Below are 18,235 nucleotides of genomic sequence, written 5' to 3'. Positions count from 1 at the left end.
CGCTCCGTTTTGAAGGCAGCACGACATCATCTTAATGAAATTCAAAGGCCCATATTCTAGACCAGAGTTGCCGTGGCAACAAAGTTTCCCCCTTCACTCCCTTCAGATGCTGAAAGATCAATAAAGTTTTCTCGATGGAGTGGCCTGGACAGGCTCTGGCACAGATGGCCCTCTTGAGAAACCACGAGCTGTGTGGTGTAGTCACCATGTGAATACTAATAAAACAAACCAGCGAGGTCACTATTGTGTTGTAATTTAACAAGGTTGGGTAAAGAAATTGGATCAAATCTGAACCAAAGATCTTGGCTCTGTTAAAATGCACCTATTCTCCTGTATAGTAGTTCTAAAAGGAACCTATTTTTGAGGAAGTATGACCTGCGGTGCAACACATTGTGCTCAGCCTTAAATACAACTTTGACTTAAGTTACTTTGAAAAAAAATAGCCTACAAAGTATTAAAAGTCTAAATATAAGTCTTCAATATTTGCTCATATGCATTTATTGTCATATATGTTCATGAATCTATTGTCTTAATATTCACATAGTCCAGATTCAAGGCCATCATAGATGCTAGTTTACTCTTTATCCCTTTATACTTTTGCCACAATGATTGTGAAACAGGTATTAAAGGTTCAGTATGTAGAATTTAGTGACATCTAGTAGTGAGGTTGCATGTTGCAGCTGAATACCCCTCACCTCACCTCACCCTCCCCTTCCGAACATGAAAGATAACCTTTGGTGGCCTTCAGTTGTCATAGAAACTCGAAAGGTTTACAATCGGGTGATCATACACTTGGGAAATCATCTTGAGGATTATTTTACATTCCATTTCTGCTTAGAGATTCCTTTCACCTACATCTATACACACTGGATCTTTAAGTCACATTCAGAGTGGAATAATAAAGAGAATCTTAACTTTAACTCGTTGAGCGCTGCAGAAACCCTGCTGTCGTTCTTACTTTCTTAATAAAGGAAATCGGGAGGATTAGTTTAGACAAGGCAGTCACGCTGTGCTGCCAACAATAAAGCAGTGTTGTTAAATAAAGAAATTCTCTCTGGGGGTTTGGAATATTCCTCACTCAGTGTACCACCTAGTGTGTGTCTTTGTACCAGTAAATGGTTTAACCTCACTATAAATGACAATAACTATGTGTGCGTGTTGTATCTTTATCCTGTTTGTATATTCTTGTTGAATAAATTGCACAAAATCCTTTATATTTTTTTTTCTGATTTCAAACAGTTCAGGTGGTTCTGTCTCAGAGATGGTGGTTAAGGCTGAGCCTGCAGAGTCACAACAGAGAGGGAGGAGAATGAAAACACAAACCCAGCAAATTTTAGAATTGGCGAATGGTCGAGGGAAATGTAGAATAAAGTGGAAGTAATTCTGTCACCGTCGATTAAATCTCTGACAAACTATCCCACTGGTTTGAACTCGTGTTTCAAGCTGTTCTACTTCCTTCAGAAAATGACATCATACAATCCCAGATTTTTAATGAGCGCCCTGATTGGACAGCAGCATCTAGAACTAACGAGGGGCCCTGTGGTCTGTCAGACAGTGGCCAGTGTGTGTGTGCGTGGTAGAGTGTGTGCGTGTGAGTGTGCGTGTGCATGTGTGTGCGCGTGTGTGAGAGAGAGAGAGAGTGAAAAAGAGGAAATAAACCACTGAGAATTTCCATTGATGGCTGGCGAATGCAACGCGGGTTTGTAAAACGACTTCAATGCACCGATAATTTCTCACTTCTCCCACTATCTTGAACATGCATAACAACAGCATCAGGCCAAGTGTATTAGGTTTACGAAGTGTGAAAACAGTCTCTGTGCACAGCAAACAAATACGTTAAAGTCTGTGAAGGGAGGAAGAGAGCTGGGTTTACACTTTCCAACGAACGTGGCATTGGACATATTCAGTAAATTAAATAGTTTCATTAAGGGGATATTGGTACTCTGAGCATTAGATGCTTTTGTTTCGGGCACCATGGGGGACGGAGTCGGTGTCATTAAGGATGTCAGCCCCCCCTCCCCAGTGTGGTGGAACATAGATTGAAAGGCTCATATTAGTCATGACAAATTGGACGGTGCATCCGAATTGCTGAAAAACAAACGACTATTATCTATTTTTGTTTGAAATCCACGGCCAGCTTCTCTCGAGTGCATTTGAAATAATTTCGGTTGACCTCTGGACAAAACAGACAATGCTGTTGATTGAAACATTGGATCTGGCGGGTATGAGAACTGTCGCCCTGTGGGATTGGATGAGGTGATAGGCTGCAGCTCTACCCGTATGCCCTTGTCTAAACCTAGAGAAGAGAAGTCCGCTGTCACCTCTTTAATTTGTCAGCGTTAACAGGTACTCTCATCAACAGTGAAGCTCAAGGCGTTGCCAATGAAGATGGATGCCAAGGAGAGCATCAGCACATCACTGCTGCTGCTCCACTGGGGTCTCTTATGGTTTTCACAGACAAGGATCACTTTTTACTCCTGTCACCACAGGCGTGTTCTCCTCTAGACTGAAATCAATACGTCTAAAGGGGAATCAGAGAATCAGAACATCCTCCAAACCCCAGAATCATCCGATAATGCCTCCACCGGATGGGCTGGAAAAAAACTGGCCCCATCTCTGGTGTTTTCACCTTTACTTTTTGTTGCTGTGATTTACATGACAGGTTTCTGTCTAATTTCGCAGTACGCCTCAGAAGCATCAGGTGAACAAAGAGAATGAAAAGGTCGTAAAAAATCCTTGACCGCTGCTGACAAGTGCCCTTTTATTAATCCTCTGCCCTGATGTGGGAACTCAGAGCAGGGAAAGCACACGAGTCTTGTAATGTGATGGAAATGCACACGAGTCGCACCGAGACCTAATACGGGAAAACTGTTGTGTTATCACTCACGAAATTATATGGTTCAGTAGTGATGCAGCCTGGTGGCACGAAAAAAATCCTGTCATTTCCATTAAAAGGTGACAGAGACATGAGCTCCTGACGGTGTTGCCGCAGCCTTTCATCATCCCAGGTGCCATTATTTGAGAAAAGCTCCATTTCATTTTGTGATTGATACCTTGCTGGCAGCCTCAGCAATCTTGGTCAGACTCGTGGTTTTTGCAGCAGGCTCTCATAAAGGCCATGCTGCTATTTATTAATTCAAAGCTCTCCGTTTTTTGTTTTACTCAGTGTCTCTCTCTCTCTGTCTCACGCACAGGACCTGGACACCGATCAACGATGGAGCGGCTGCTTCTGTGCGTGCTGCTGTGTGCAGCTCTGTCGAAGGGTTCCAGCTGCCCCGGCCGCTGCACCTGCCAGCACCTCTCCCCCACCCTGACTCTGCTCTGTGCTAAGACCGGCCTGCTGTTCGTGCCGCCCACCATCGACCGCAGGACCGTCGAGCTGCGGCTCACCGACAACTTCATCACAGTCATCCGCAGGAAAGACTTCTTCAACATGACTAGTTTGGTCCACCTCACCCTGTCCCGCAACACCATCAGCCAGATCTCCCCCCACGCCTTCCTGGGCCTGCGGTCCCTGCGGGCGCTCCACATGGATGGGAACCGCCTCAGTGCGATAAAGAGCGACCACTTCAAGGGCCTCATCAACCTGAGGCACCTCATCCTCGGAAACAACCAGATCCACCAAGTGGCCCCCACCTCCTTTGACGAGTTTGTCGTGACCGTGGAGGACTTGGATCTTTCCAACAACAACCTGCGCACCCTTCCCTGGGAAGCCGTGGCCAGGATGACCAACATTAACACGCTCACACTGGACCACAACCTGATTGATCACATCGGAGCGGGGACTTTCACCCTGCTCACCAAGCTGGTGCGCCTGGACATGACCTCAAACAGGCTGCAGAAGCTGCCGCCAGACAGCTTGTTCCAGCACGCGCAGGTGCTGTCCGACGCCAAGAGCCCCAGCTCGTCCGCCCTGGCTGTGAGCTTCGGTGGGAACCCTCTCCACTGCAACTGTGAACTGCTGTGGCTCCGCAGGCTGACCAGAGAGGACGATCTGGAGACCTGCGCCTCGCCGGATCACCTCATGGACAAATACTTCTGGTCCATCCAAGAGGAGGAGTTTATCTGCGAGCCCCCGCTGATCACCAAACACCTCACCACCAAGCCCTACGTGATGGAGGGCCAGGGGGTGACGCTGAAATGTAAAGCCGTGGGGGATCCCGACCCAGATATTCACTGGCGGTCACCAGACGGCAAGCTGGTGCATAATAACTCCCGTACCATCCTGTATGATAACGGCACCCTTGATATTCTCATCACCACGCTGAAGGACAGTGGTGCATTTAACTGCGTGGCGTCCAATGCCGCGGGCATCGCCACAGCTGCCGTTGAGATCAACATGATCCCCTTACCCTTGTTTGTGAACAACACGGGCCACATGCGCGAGGACCCCGGCCTCTCGGACATCACCACCTCCTCCAAGTCTGGCAACGACACCAAGGGCTACGACAAGCAGGACAGGAGGGTGATGGTCGCCGAGCTGACCTCCTCCTCCGCTATCATCCGCTGGCCGTCTGAGCGCCACATCCCCGGCATCAGGATGTACCAGATTCAGTACAACAGCTCGGCAGATGACACTTTGGTGTACAGGTAAGCCATGGTGGAGAGGAGGGTGGAGGGAGAAAGAGGAGGGTGGAGGGAGAGGGAGGGAGAGGGAGGATGGAGGGAGGGAGGAAGAGGAGGGTGGTAAAATAGGGACACGAGGAAGGGTGAGACATCTGGAGCTACCATCTGCTGAGTGACACAAGGCTCCATCAAGACAGACTGACGGATCCCAAAGATGTAAAATGATTAAGTATGTCCAAAAATAAGTAGAACCCCCACAGTGTACGATGACGAATATTTTTCCATATATTTAAATACAACTGAATGTATTGATGTATACAAAGAATATACAGTTTAATCAAGATATTGACTGATAGTAGTAAACAAGTTTCGGACTAAACGGCCGTGTCAGCATCGTAAAAACATGCTATGACAATAAGCAATAACACCAGGGCAAGTGTTTCATTACATGTTTCTATTTATATCATTAGCAAGTGTCTGCATTAATTGGTTTCAACACAGAATGTGATTAGATGTGGTTGTCTACTGATGGGCCTGGCTGCAGTGGTAGTATTCAGATCAGTGACTAACAGCAAGTAAAAGGAGCAGGACCAAGCTATAATAAAAACTTGTGATAAGTACCTGCATTTACTTTTTTTTTTTACTTTAATAAAAGTAGTATTAGCATTATAATGAGTCCATTAGTCCAGCGGTTTTCAAACTAGCGGTCGTTCTCTTTTCAAAGGGTCACAAGATAAATGTGATGGGTGGTGAGAAGATAATTGTGAGAGGTAGGAAGAGCAAATATAGTTTTACTTCTCTGTAATCTGTGTATTCTTTAAAAAATGTTAATATTGGGCAATTTATCTCTTTGTGCATTAAAATATAAATGAAAATGAAACCATCTTTGATGCTAATAACAACCTAAAGATACTGTGTCTGAAATGTGATGAGGGACAACACAACATTGCAAATATAGCTGAAAATGGCACTGGTTTGATTTCTAACTGCATTTACATGTGTTTCATCATGTAACATAACTAGAAACCACAGTTATTAGAGCTCGTGGATTATCGCCTCCGCCAAGGCTTCTGTTTGTTATTTATCAGCATCACTCAGAAACTACTGAAACGAATTCCATGACATTTTTGTGGACGAGTGGTGCATGACCCATGGAAGAATGATCGGATCGTATATATATATTTTAGATGCTTTTCACATGTTTTGCTTGTATGATCTTAATCTGAAAAGCAGCTGGTTATATGTGGCTGTGAATTGAATGCTGTGGCTTAGTGAGTAGAGTATAACATTTTAATTGTATTGACTTTGTATAGATGGTTGGTTGCAACAACAACAATGTTAATATCAATAAGTTTGTTATAGTAAGTTACAATATACCATATTAGTTGAGATGCCAAGTGAAATATATAACGTTGAGAAAATGAACGTTCAATAGAGTGAATCACGCTAAGTTACAATGAAAAGCTGAGTCATACTTTATAATTAGCAACCTGTTTTTCAAAACGACTTTTGGCAAAATGTATTAGATTATGTCTTAAATATAATAATTAATAAAGTGTGTTTCTTAAGCAGTATGTGAGGCACTTAATAGAATCTAGTGTTTGCGGATTTATGTATTTGTGAAGCAAGTTAATTATAGTGGTCGACTTTTTTTATGTTTTATTAGATATAATGAGTTGCTCTCCTGTATAATTTTCTCATCCAGTTTAGGCACGGAGCTGAGTGTTGTTTTGTCTTTAGGTGGTACATTATTACCTACAAATGATAACCATCAAAGTCTCCCTTTAGGGAAAAGGAACAAGCTTCTAATTATATTAACGCCAGTGTTGACCTGAAGACAATGCCTTTCTCCTTCCTATTTAGAGTCGCCTAATCTCGCGCTTGCCGACAAAATGTGACCTTAGGTATTCACACATCCAGTCTGCCTTCACATCATGCATCACTTGTCCAGCAGCTGCCAGCTGCTGTGGCATATTCTTCAGACACTTCTGCCTTGTTTATCACCTTGACGTTTACCTTTCACTCTCATTTCATACACAAGCCCAATAGAGCTGCTTCTCGTCGCTATTTTATAATGTAACATTCTCCCTCATAAGTCAGCTTTAATGGAGCGTGGTGCTTTTTATGCTTGTCTCCCGGAATGAGGGATATTAAATGCCATGGCTGCAATGGCCCTGTTGTCTTTTTGTTGTGTGGAACGGACACCTTTGTGTGATTTAATACACCTTATGCAAATCAGGCTATGTGGGCGTTGTAATAGCGATGATTAATTCTCTGTCTTCACCACTGCTCTGTTTCTTTCCTCTGCAGAATGATCCCATCCACCAGCAAGAACTTCTTAATCAACGATCTGGCCGCTGGACGGGAGTATGACCTTTGTGTGCTGGCGGTTTATGACGACGGCATCACATCATTAACAGCCACACGTGTGGTTGGCTGCGTGCAGTTCCACACAGCCAGTGAGGTCAGCCAGTGCCGCTTCATGCACAGCCAGTTCCTGGGAGGCACCATGATCATCATTATCGGTGGTATAATTGTTGCTTCAGTGCTGGTGTTCATCATCATCCTGATGATCCGTTACAAGGCCTACAGCAGCCCGGAGGACAGCAAGACCAAGGTCAGCTCCAGCATGCACTCCCAGACCAATGGCAGCCAGCAGCGGCTCCCGCGCTCCGTCTCCAAGCAGCCGTCGGATGAGGGCCAGCGTGAGGCCCTGGTGCACAAGGAGTGCATGGCGCTGGTGCTGAGGGTGGACAACGACAAGAAGGAGGATCCAGCCGCCACTACTGCCATCCTGGAGGTGGAGCTGCCTCCAATGACTGTAGACAAGCTGAAGAGAAGAACCAGCCTGGACGCTCAGTGCTCTGGTCCCCCGTCTGAGGACACGCAGACAGACAGTAGCCTGACAGGCTCCACCATGTCCCTGTGTCTCATTGGTCCCAGCGCCGGCACCAAGGAGGCTCCCAGGCTCAAGGACAAGAAAAGTGCCCTGGCTAACATGGGTTTGCTTCCCAACGAGCTGGCACGAACTAGGCATAGGTTCTCTTTTGACGGTGGGGATTACTCCATATTTCAGAGTCATAGTTACCCGCGCAGAGCGAGGACGAGGTGGCACAAGTCCACCAACCAGCTCGACATGGAGTCGTCTCCGCTCGCCAACCGGAGAGTCACGTTCAGCAGCACTGAGTGGATGCTGGAGAGCACAGTCTGAGGAAACCAGTGCAGCTGAAGCGCGGCTCGGCCACGCACGCAGACGCACACGTGTAAAAACACAAATATAAACCTACATGCCATATGATGCACTCTGTTCCTGCACACAGCGAACGATAAACACAAGCACATTTACTTACACGGGAAAACTTTCTGTGAGTTGCTGGAGAAGAACAGTCTCCCCTCATCCTGCCTCCCCATCATACTCCCAGAGAGGGTTGTCGGCCATGTCCTTTCTTTATGCAGCAGTGCCTTATTCTAAAAGATGTACGAATGGAGGACGCTGCTCACTGTAGTCATAAACTTTCCTCTCTTATCATTGCCCTCCCACCGTGATAATGGGGGCGCGTTACTTTGGATTTATAATTTTCTCCTCTTTCTGTGACATGCCAAGGGGGTGTGGCGTTTGGATGTATGTAACTGTTTAATTGTTTAAAAACAGAAAAAAGAAAAAAAAAATTCATCATAACTGTAAAGTGAACAGCAAGGTATCCTGTTATGTCAATCATGTTTTGGGTTCTTTCAGAAAACAACAACAAAAAAAAACATTTGCACAGAAGACACGAGATACAAGGACAAGTATCAACCACCAGTCTATACAATAATAATAATAATAATGAAAAAAGAAGAAGAGAATTTTACACATGCCAGTTTCTGACGATAGCGCAGAGAGGACGGACCTGGAAAGCTGCCATGGATTCCTCTCCGGCTGTGGGACTATATGATGTTTAATAGGTATTGTTCCAGATGTGACTGTATATTAATCGGTACTGTATCTGGCTGGTCTAGATAAAAAGACAACAAACAAAAAAGACATATATAAGTATATTAAAAAAACATTGGTGTATGTGTACTAACTATGTAAAGTAAGTAAGTCATATGTCACATGACTTTTTACAAAGCATTTGGGTGTTGGCTGCAAGTTTTTACATTAAAAACCTGTGTCATCACACCTCGCCCTATTTAGTATGTCAAAGTTTGGACCATTTATCCCCCTCGTGAAGGGTATTAAATTTTTTGTGTGGGTTGACTGTATAAGTGGTGTTTCCTTCTTGTGCTTCAGGGCCAGCGGTATTTGTGTCCACTGCAGGAAGGGACGCACGGGTTGAGACCATATAAATATTTGATCTGCCCGGTTGTTATTTATAAGGCCTCGGGGAAAGCTGCAACGTGGCCGCGGAGCAGAGCTGGGGCACATAGTGACCAGGGACATGATGACTGGAGGATGTGTGGCTGAATTCATCAAATCAAATGCAGCCAGCTGTTCTTACAAGGGTGCATCACCGGGTGCTTACCACTAGGGGGACACAACAGACAGCATTAGGCCTCATAAGAGGAGTTTTCTTGACAAATCTAGTTTTAAACACCGAATATGTCCTTTATCTGCGTACAACTGTAGTATAGTGTGTTATAAACCATTTTAATTGTATTTGCACTGCATATAAATGCTAAACGTGGGAGAGGATTGATAAGCTTGACAGTGGGAGCAGATACAATCAGGGTGGAGGAGGGATATTTGTTTGCTGCTCTAGAAGCCGCCCTCTCCTCCTGATTACAGCTCCTTAGAACAGGCTGAGATCAAACACAGCGGCGTGGACTTCACAGAGATAAGTCACACTGGAGCTTCTTCAATCCTCTTGACTCTGAGATTTGCATCCTCAGTGGATGAGAGGATTGAGTCGAAGAACGGGGTCATAGCTTTTTTTTCTTTTTTTCTTCCATCTCCCGTTTACCAGTTTCCAGTCAAATCTGTTCTACTTTTTTCCAGCAAGGAGAAGACTTCCCTTTAGGGTGTAAACTCTTGGCTGTGTCCGTTCATCCATCTCCTCATTAAATGCTGATGCTTTCTGTCTTGGAAATGCGCTGCTGACCATTTCTCACAGCAGGAGAGGTACTTCTGCCTGCTCCTATCTGTAACCATTATTCAACACAAAATCTGCTTAGGTAGGAGGAGGCTGAGACATCACCCAGGCTACAGAATTGGCCCAGACAGCCAAACTAGTGAACACTGGGGATGGAGCAAAGTGTGTTGTGTCTCATCAGCAAGTTCTGAGTAACTGAGAAAAAAGAAATGTGCCTTGACTTGGTGTGTGTTGGGGTTTTTTCCACTAAAGATCCCATTATATGTTTAAATCGCAGATATGACGTGTGTGTTTGAAAACTTCAACGTGAACCTGGTTTTAATATGTATAAAATTGAAGTCTGATTCACAATATCACCATTTTTTTCTCATTCCTCAGTGTGCTGACCCTGCAAGTTTTCTGCTATGGTTTATTTATGTTATACTTCACATATAAAATACTACTTAATTTCTGGAATCTGTTTTCTCATCGTGGAAATATGAAATCGAGACATTATACAGTTTCTGCGGAGAGAGCTGAAACTGAAGAACAAAATTAGATTTGCTACGATTCGGAAGTTCAAATTTTATCAAATGTAGAAGCAGATTATTTCCAACACTGCTGTTATTTCATCTGTTTGAGGAGCCTGGTGTCACAGATATTAGCAAAAGCACAAACATTTTTATTTTTGCTTGCACATATTAGTCTCCTAGTTCTCCTAAGTCTGCAGCCATGCTAAAGTGGTTTACTGAGGTCGTAACATACATGTGCAGAATGATAATGTCAATATGCTCAAACTGGCCAATGCTGTTACTGATGTTGAGCAGACCATATTTACTAGGTAATGTTTATAAGTTTATTTAATCAGCACTAAACACAAAGGACCAAAGTTATCAAAAGGAGGGAGGGAGAATGAATGTTAATGGAAATCCATTCTCTACGAATGTCTGAACATATTTTTGGTTTCTATCCACATTAGCAGCACCACAGTGATGCCATTAGTGTAGCATAATGATGAACTGATACATCCAAACACCCAGAGCCACAAATCCTATTTATAAATCTTTTTCTTAATAGTTATTTTCTAAATAAGTTGTCCTAACTCGAGATGCAGCCATAAAACATGGATTTTTCTCTTTTGCCAAATGCAGTTTTATCTTGAGAATCTGTTTTTAAAAACTTCCATCAACACCGATTAGACCAGTTGTTTTCCTCTTCCAGGATTCGGGCACTTGCAGCCGAGCTCAACTCGGCCCACACAGCATCCTTAGAAAAAGAAAAAGTCAGTCTATTGACACAGACTTAGCAAAGTGCTTCAGGCTTTTCCAATACAAACACACACACACTTTCAATACAGTTTACCAGCACTTGCTCAGCATCAGATTATCTAACAAGAAAGAAAACCCAGATGGGACAGGGCTACTGCTTATTGCACGATTTACCAAGTGCGACGGGATGAAACCAGAAACCAGCCATACGGACGATGAGGTTCATTTGTTCAGGGCTGTTTATGGAAATATAGGAGTCTTTTTCTCAGGCATTAAATTTCGAGTTTAGCCGTCATAGAGCATTTCCACATATCCTCACATTTGTTGACCGTGTGTGGCAGCTTGTTAAACTCTTCTGTATCGTTTGCATATTGAACAGACATGCACGTTCCAGCAGGGTCTCCAGCGACAGCATTGATCCACAGCGGCCTCTTTACCAATAGCCTGGCTAATTAAAAAGTCACAGCACCTCAAATCAGACTTTCTTTTTCCTACTGCTATCTCAGATTGTGAATTATTAAGTCTGTGATCTGGACTTACACTTCCATCTCATTACATTACACAGAATGAAACCGGCAGGTGAAAACAGGTTCCCAGATTTACTTTACAATATCTTCAGGAATCCAATGATAATGTCCGACCTGTGAGACGTGGTAACACATACAATAATTGGTATGAAAGGGTTTTTGCAATGAAAACATTAATTCAAGGTTAACATTGTGTTGATTCATCTCATACTTCTGTCAACTTATCTGTTCACAATTCACCCCCCGCTGCACAAATCTCCAAAGAAGGGTCACGAATACATGGGTTTATTTATTTTAAAGAAGTCAATTTACTTCAGCCACTCTGCTGCAGTGTTGAAAAACATTATTCATTCAGGAGGAAATTGTGCATTTGTCTGGGACTATTTTCAGCTCAGTGTATTAAATGAACACACATTTGGTGTTCGAATAACTTGTGGCAGCAGAGCAGTGGATGTGGGATCAGCTCAAAATAAACGACAGCATCTATGTTTAGTATAATGACGGAACATGACAGCCTGTGATTCATTGGTGTGGTTTCATTTTAGATGGAATAACAAGTTTGAACTTTGTGTTTCACACTGGAAAAGAAAGTCCTGCCCTGAGGTTATTCATGTTTGTCCTCTGTATGTGGCTGCACCTTCACCACAAGTGGAAGTTGTTTGATCATTTTATTAAACTAAGATTCGGCTAAAAAAATATTCTGATTTTACTAATAAATCAAGTCGATCAAAACAAATCATTTTTGTACAGTCCCTAACCTATATGATGTTTGTGTGTTGCACAATTTGTTAAAAAACAAAACAATTTAAAAACAACCAGATTTGATGTTTATTTTATCACCAGGATAATGCACTTGATAAAAGTATTAAAATTTAAGTGAAAATATTCATAAAACAAAATACACATTCTATCATTATTGGTAAGAAAAGTTGCATGATTGTAACTCTTTCACTTTTTACATTAAAAAAACCACGGTGGTCATTTCAGGACAGAAGCTCTTCACGTGAGACGGACTGAGCAGAGACATGGTGATAAATCAATGAGCCTGCAGCCAGCAGCGTTCTTCATCAGGCAGGTGGTGGAAACACCCCCCCCCCCATCTCTCCTCACGCTGCCTGTGCTTCAAGCCACTGCAGCGGTGATGAGATATTGCTACAGCGAACACCCTGGGAGAGGGCTGACAGCACAAGGTTTGTTGAAGTCTAACAAAGTACAATACAGAGCGGCCCTGCAGAGAGAAGCCCTCTGTGCTGTTAAGACGAGCAGAAGAATCCGCTGTCGTTTTCCTGCTCGTTACCTGAGCTGCGTCTGTCCACCTTCTGTGAATCTCAGTCAGCCGAACTATCAGCCGAGCTCCCCTCACCTGCCGCTTTCCAGTTTTTTCTCTTCTTTGTTAAATTCAGACCCGACTCCGAGTCTTTGTGGAAGTCCTGTTTTCGCTTTTTGCGACTGTGGGTCCGTCTCTTTCGCTCTCCATCATCACTGCCCCCCGAGCTGCTGTCATCGTCCTTCCCTCTGCTTTTCGCACTCTTCTTGTCTTTGTGTCGACTCTTGCTCCTCTTCCTCGCCTGCTTGTCTTTGTTGCTGCTGCTGTCGCCGCTGCTGTCGCCGCTGCTCGAACACTTGACTTTCTTTGGCCCCGAGTCGTCGTCTTTTTTCTTCTTCTTCTTTTTCGTCTTGCGAGAGGATTTCTTGGAGTGTCTCGATAAGCTTCCCTCTGTGTCAGACTTGGACTTTTTCCTTTTGTGCTTCTTTGTAGATCTGTTCACACAAAACAAAATCGAAAAAAAAATAATTGTAGGCGAGAATAGAATTTGCATGCCGTCGTTCCCTTGTTTAGGACCCCAACGTGGATTAAACCAGTTTCATGATACAAACTATGGTCGTTAAATGATGTGATTGGTGCATATTTTTTTGTCAGGTGTGAACATTATTTACAAATTGGACTAGTTGCATTATGGGAAATCTAGGATCTACTCTAATTTTGTATTTATTTATCTTTTGTGACACCAAACGCTAGTTCCCCGGACCACACCTTTAAAATCAGTTGCATGTGTGGCTCAGTTATGATATTGGAGTTGTTGGGTGCGATTAGGGACGGGAATCGGCAGGGACCTCCCGATACCATACTATCACGATACTTAGGTGGCGATACGATATGTATTGCGATTTCTGTGGGTATTGCAATTCTGTAAGTATTGCGATTCGATATTACGATTTCCTGGGATTTCTTTTGGTTATTTTTTTTTTTTTAAATACTGGACCATGGAAAAAATTAACTTAGAGCTTTACCCCATTTATTTCAAATATTAACATTAACTTAATGACTGCCGGGCAGCCAATAGAGAAAATAAATAAAAATGTGCCCTATTATTGTACAGCCCCTGTCAACTGCACACAAACTGACAGATTAAGAAATGTATGCCACTTAGGCTACTTTTAAACAATCAATAAAAGGTAAATTAAACCGAATGAATAAAAGTTTACTTAAAATATAAACTTTGAAATAAACAAAAAGTAGGCTACTGTTGTTTGCATGTAGCCGATGCAAAGCTAGTGCTTGGGTATGTTTAGATTCTTGTGCAAAAACAAGAGCTGGTCAACTTGCTCTGGGGTGATGTTGCTCCCCCAATATATCCCCCCCAGTATAAAACAATAAAATCGATTTGGGAGGCAGCATATCGATTTAAAATCGTCATTCACAAGAATCGCGATTTGTAACTGAATCGATTTTTTCCCCCATCCCTAGGTGCGATGCAGAATTCTTTCTTACCTGTCTCTTTTAAACTCCTCAGGATACAGCTCCTTGAAGCCACTGTGTCCCCATCTGTGTTGAGATACAAATGAATTAGCTGCAGAAAGTTGTGCAGAACGACTCCAAACAGCATTGAAAAGAGCATGAGATCTTATACTGCACCTGTCGGGATCTTTGGCCTCAAACTCGTACAGTTTGCGTGTCCAGTATCGAGCCTCTCTGTCGTCGTGTTCCGAGACTCGCTCTCTGCTGCGCCTCAGGTCTCCGGTTTGATCTGCCCCTCGGTCACAGTGCATCTGGCCCCTAAAAATACCACGGCTGTTAGTAAATAAACAAGCCATCGCACAGGTAACAGCTCCCAGAGCTACGTTATGAAAGACGCTCCCTTATGAGCTTTGGTGTCACTTGTGTGCAGGTGGCTCAGATTAAACTGGGACGTTCACGGATCTTACCTCACACACACGGTGTCTGATGATTGTTTGGGGTCGGGCCTCTGGACCTGCCAGCCTCGCATTTTCCACATCTCCGATTCCTCTTGGATCTGCCGTGGGAAGATGTCAGTACATTAAAAGCTGCACACACAGAAACACACACACACACACACACAAACAGACACACAAACACACACTCTGACTGCTTTATTTGAACTCACTAAAGGGGAAATTATTTAAAGGATTCCAATATTTACACAGGTTGTGAATAGAGATGATCTGATACCAGGATCAACAACAAGAACAAGTCTTTAAAATGTATTAGTTTCACCCAGATAAAACTGAAATTGCTTCTTCATCACTCAGTAGTGGAGTTGTACTGCAGATGGCAAGCGCTGCTTTTAGAGCAGCGAAGAAAAGCTAATTTTGTAATAGTGTGGTGTTAACCAGAGCTTAAATGTCAGCAGTACTTTGGTTTCTAGGGGTGACACATACCAAAATGTGTTGTGCATTCCTGGATTTAATTAATCGTGTTCTTCTTCAGTTGTGGCTGTCAAACTAGAAACTAAAATCAGTTCTATGACTCATTCTCTATGTATTTCACAGGGTTTAACCTGAGAATACAGCTGTTAAACACCTTATACAAGTTCCTTCTTGAATACCCTGGTATCCAGTCAGTACTTGGTTAAGGCTAATATGTGAGGTCCAGGTATCGTAAAAGGGAAAAATTGTATCAGAACACTTCTAATAGTGAACATTCAACTTGTAAGTTGGGAAAATACATCTGTAGGTTAGTTTGTGTTCAAGGTCAAAGCTGCCAAACGTCAGTATCACCGGCTGGACAGAACCTGACAGCTCTGAGTGTCAGGAGGTTCAAATCTGAAGAGAACACCTTTACGCTTTGGGAGATTGTCACACACCCTTCACTCAATTGTCTGACATTTTCTGCAAAAGGAAAATGAATCAACAGGGTGATTTTGTTTCCTTCCACACAGACAACACTCAGTTACCAGATCATTGTGTTACCCTCATGCATCAGCACAAACTACATGATCATGTAGGGGAGAGGCGGTGGACTAGTGGCAGAAAATTAGACTATGGGCAGAAAAGGTCTCTGGTTCGACTCCACGGAGAAACAACAAAAAGACGAACCTGGATTTATCTGTCCAAAAATCTAAGAGGATTCTCCCTACCCTGTCTAGTGCCCCTGAGCAAGGCACCTTACACCTTAATCCCCGGGCGCCGTACATGGCTGCTCACTGCTCTGTGTGTCCTGCACCAGATGGGTTAAAAGCAGAGGTTAAATTTCCCTCCTTGCATGAGTGTGCTTGTGCATGTCTGTGCATGTGTTTGGGACAAATAAATGTATCTTAATCTTAATGCTTTGGGAGATTGTCACACACCCTTCACTCAATTGTCTGACTTTTTCTGCAAAAGGAAAATTAATCACCAGGGTGATTTTGTTTCCTTCCACACAGACAACCCTCAGCTACCAGATCATTGTGTTGCCTGCTCTACCCTCATGCATCAGCACAAACTACATGATCTTCGAGTTGTATCAACATCTCTCAAGGGGACAGAATTCCCAGCTAGGTCTGTTTGAGTTAGCTGTTCCTAATAAACTGAAAATAAGCAGGACCCCCTGACAATCAGACCCCTGGAAGCGGATGTTGCCTTCCAGCTAAGTGTTTCCCTCCCAGTTCCCGTTGTTCCCACTCGTCCCACACATGTTGGATGTGTCTCACCTTGTTGTGAGCGTCCGTGTGACGGATCACGTTCCTCAGCAGCGTCTTCCCCAGCGGCTGGAAGGACATGGTGTCCCCGGACAGAACCCTGGTGTCCCCGGACAGGACCCTGGTGTCCCCGGACAGGACCCCCGTGTGAGTCTGGACCAACACAAACCGGAAATGTAAACAAACAGGGCAGAAGAAACCAGCTTCTGCTCACATGGTGGATGGTAAACGAGCACTCACCTGTTAGCCTAGCAAGCTAGCTAGCCCAAACAGCCGGGTATTCAGCTTGAAGGACGAAGCGGAATGAAACTGTGTCTTTCTGACGGTGTCTACACACAACACGACACCAGTACTACCAGTACACGTTCACTACAAGTCCGTGAGTGTGTGCACTGTGTTCCAGGACGTGTAGATTCCAAGAGGAAACACACACACACACACACTCAGCTCAGAGTGTTTCCGGTGTCGTGCCTCATCTCCGTCCAGGAAGTTGTATCTCCTCCACGTTAATGCTCGTCCACAGCCGCTGTTATCAAACTGTTATAACACACAAGTTTGTCTCCGTGGGGACAAAATAGGTGTTTGTATTTATAAACACAACTGACCTGCAAATCGGTTTGTTTGAAGATCAGTCAATTAATATACATTGACCGTCCGAGATCAAAGACATCAAAGCCGCAGATGCTACTGTGAAAAGAAGTGGATGTCTTCTTCTTCTTCGATTCATTGGTGGTTGGCAACCAACGGCAAGGCTCACTACCGCCACCTGCTGTGTGTTTCAGCTTTCTGTTTCAGGCACCTTGACGTTTGTTGCCAGCTACCAATAAACCGAACAAAGAAGAAGAAGAAGCATCCATAACATGCTGAGAAAGAATAAAGATAATGATAATGTTGGACTTTGCTTTGAAAAATCCATACAGTACCAATAATTGGGCAAAGTGTTCTTACAGTACTCTGAAGTATCCTGAAATTATCTATTTTCTACAGTGAAAATCCTGAAATGATCTATTCCACAGTGAAAATGTTGGACTTTACTTTGAAAAATCTCCAAATCCATACAGTGAAAATGTTTGATATTCAGTATGTAGGTAGTCAGAGAGGTCCCGAACGCATGCATATCAGTCTCTCTCTGAACTTATTGAGCAAAGTTTTTTTACAGTACTTTGAAGTATCCTGAAATTATCTATTTTCTACAGTGAAAGTCCTGAAATGATCTATTCCACAGTGAAAATGTTTCCTCTCATGCTCCAGTTCATTCTCAATATGCTCGGCTTTGTCAAGTACAGAGTACCAACCGCTGTGGACAGTTTTTTGTACTGAAAGTACTCCTGACTGATGAAAGTATTTCCTTTTAAGAAAAAACGATATATTTTTATAGTTATATTCTCTTAAAATAGATAATTGTTTCAAACCAAACAAGGTTCAGTCCTTATTGATTCCGACAGGTAAAAACAGATTTGAAGAAGTTGGGCCACAGTAGTTTAATGTACTCAATTTCCTCAATCTTGTCCTTCAGTACAGTTTTTAGACACTTTTATTTTATGTATTTCCATTAAATGTTATTCTGCAGCTGTTATTCTATTACATGCATCTGACGGCCACAGTTATTTGTTACATTGCAGATTATAGTCTTACAGTTAGAAGCTAGGTTATGGTACAAGTCTAGATAAAACCAATACTGACACAGTACTTTTTTGTACTGCTACATTTTCTTAAGTAATAGGATCTAAATATTACTCAGAGCGTTGCATCAAATATAATTGTGAGATCTTATTTTTCAAACATATGCGTTGGTTACGTGTTATTTGTCCATAAACACGATTAACAAAAGCTTTGTTAACATTTCAGCTTTACAAATTCCAGATAATTAAAATATTTTCAAAGGCAGAAATTCAGTGCACAGA

At 43.2% G+C, this 18,235-nt stretch overlaps 2 protein-coding genes across 3 annotated transcripts; one reads left to right on the top strand and one right to left on the bottom strand.

Moving 5' to 3' along the window:
• The first annotated feature begins 3,214 nt into the window (after nucleotides 1–3,214).
• Nucleotides 3,215–7,777, top strand: lrfn1 (leucine rich repeat and fibronectin type III domain containing 1). Its single transcript, XM_061073560.1, has 2 exons — nucleotides 3,215–4,590; nucleotides 6,877–7,777. The coding sequence occupies exons 1-2, from the start codon at nucleotides 3,215–3,217 to the stop codon at nucleotides 7,775–7,777; spliced, it is 2,277 nt and encodes a 758-aa protein (XP_060929543.1).
• Nucleotides 7,778–12,255: 4,478 nt separating this feature from the next.
• Nucleotides 12,256–17,006, bottom strand: nkapd1 (NKAP domain containing 1). Of its 2 annotated transcripts, XM_061073328.1 has the most exons (7): nucleotides 16,937–16,988; nucleotides 16,572–16,857; nucleotides 16,344–16,484; nucleotides 14,620–14,708; nucleotides 14,330–14,470; nucleotides 14,186–14,239; nucleotides 12,256–13,173 (listed from the first exon to the last, which is right to left on the bottom strand). In XM_061073328.1, exons 3-7 carry the CDS (start codon nucleotides 16,410–16,412, stop codon nucleotides 12,741–12,743), a joined length of 786 nt encoding a protein of 261 aa, XP_060929311.1. In that variant the 5' UTR covers nucleotides 16,413–16,484; nucleotides 16,572–16,857; nucleotides 16,937–16,988; the 3' UTR covers nucleotides 12,256–12,740. The 2 variants fall into 2 exon arrangements, with proteins under 2 accessions (XP_060929311.1, XP_060929310.1); XM_061073327.1 differs by having other exon boundaries at nucleotides 16,572–17,006.
• Nucleotides 17,007–18,235: the final 1,229 nt, after the last annotated feature.

Source organism: Limanda limanda, chromosome 6, assembly GCF_963576545.1.
Source record: "Limanda limanda chromosome 6, fLimLim1.1, whole genome shotgun sequence".
NCBI lineage: Eukaryota > Metazoa > Chordata > Actinopteri > Pleuronectiformes > Pleuronectidae > Limanda > Limanda limanda.
Note: the sequence above shows the minus strand (reverse complement) of the source record. Positions and strands in the feature narration are given on the sequence as shown.

Coding starts and splice junctions, on each gene's coding strand:
- lrfn1 (XM_061073560.1), top strand. CDS start 3,215: ATGGAGCGGCTGCTTCTGTGCGTGCTGCTGTGTGCAGCTCTGTCGAAG. Junction 4,591..6,876: donor GATGACACTTTGGTGTACAG/GTAAGCCATGGT, acceptor TTTCCTCTGCAG/AATGATCCCATCCACCAGCA.
- nkapd1 (XM_061073327.1), bottom strand. CDS start 16,412: ATGTCCTTCCAGCCGCTGGGGAAGACGCTGCTGAGGAACGTGATCCGT. Junction 14,471..14,619: donor TCAGACACCGTGTGTGTGAG/GTAAGATCCGTG, acceptor TGGTATTTTTAG/GGGCCAGATGCACTGTGACC. Junction 13,174..14,185: donor GAGGAGTTTAAAAGAGACAG/GTAAGAAAGAAT, acceptor TTGTGTGAACAG/ATCTACAAAGAAGCACAAAA.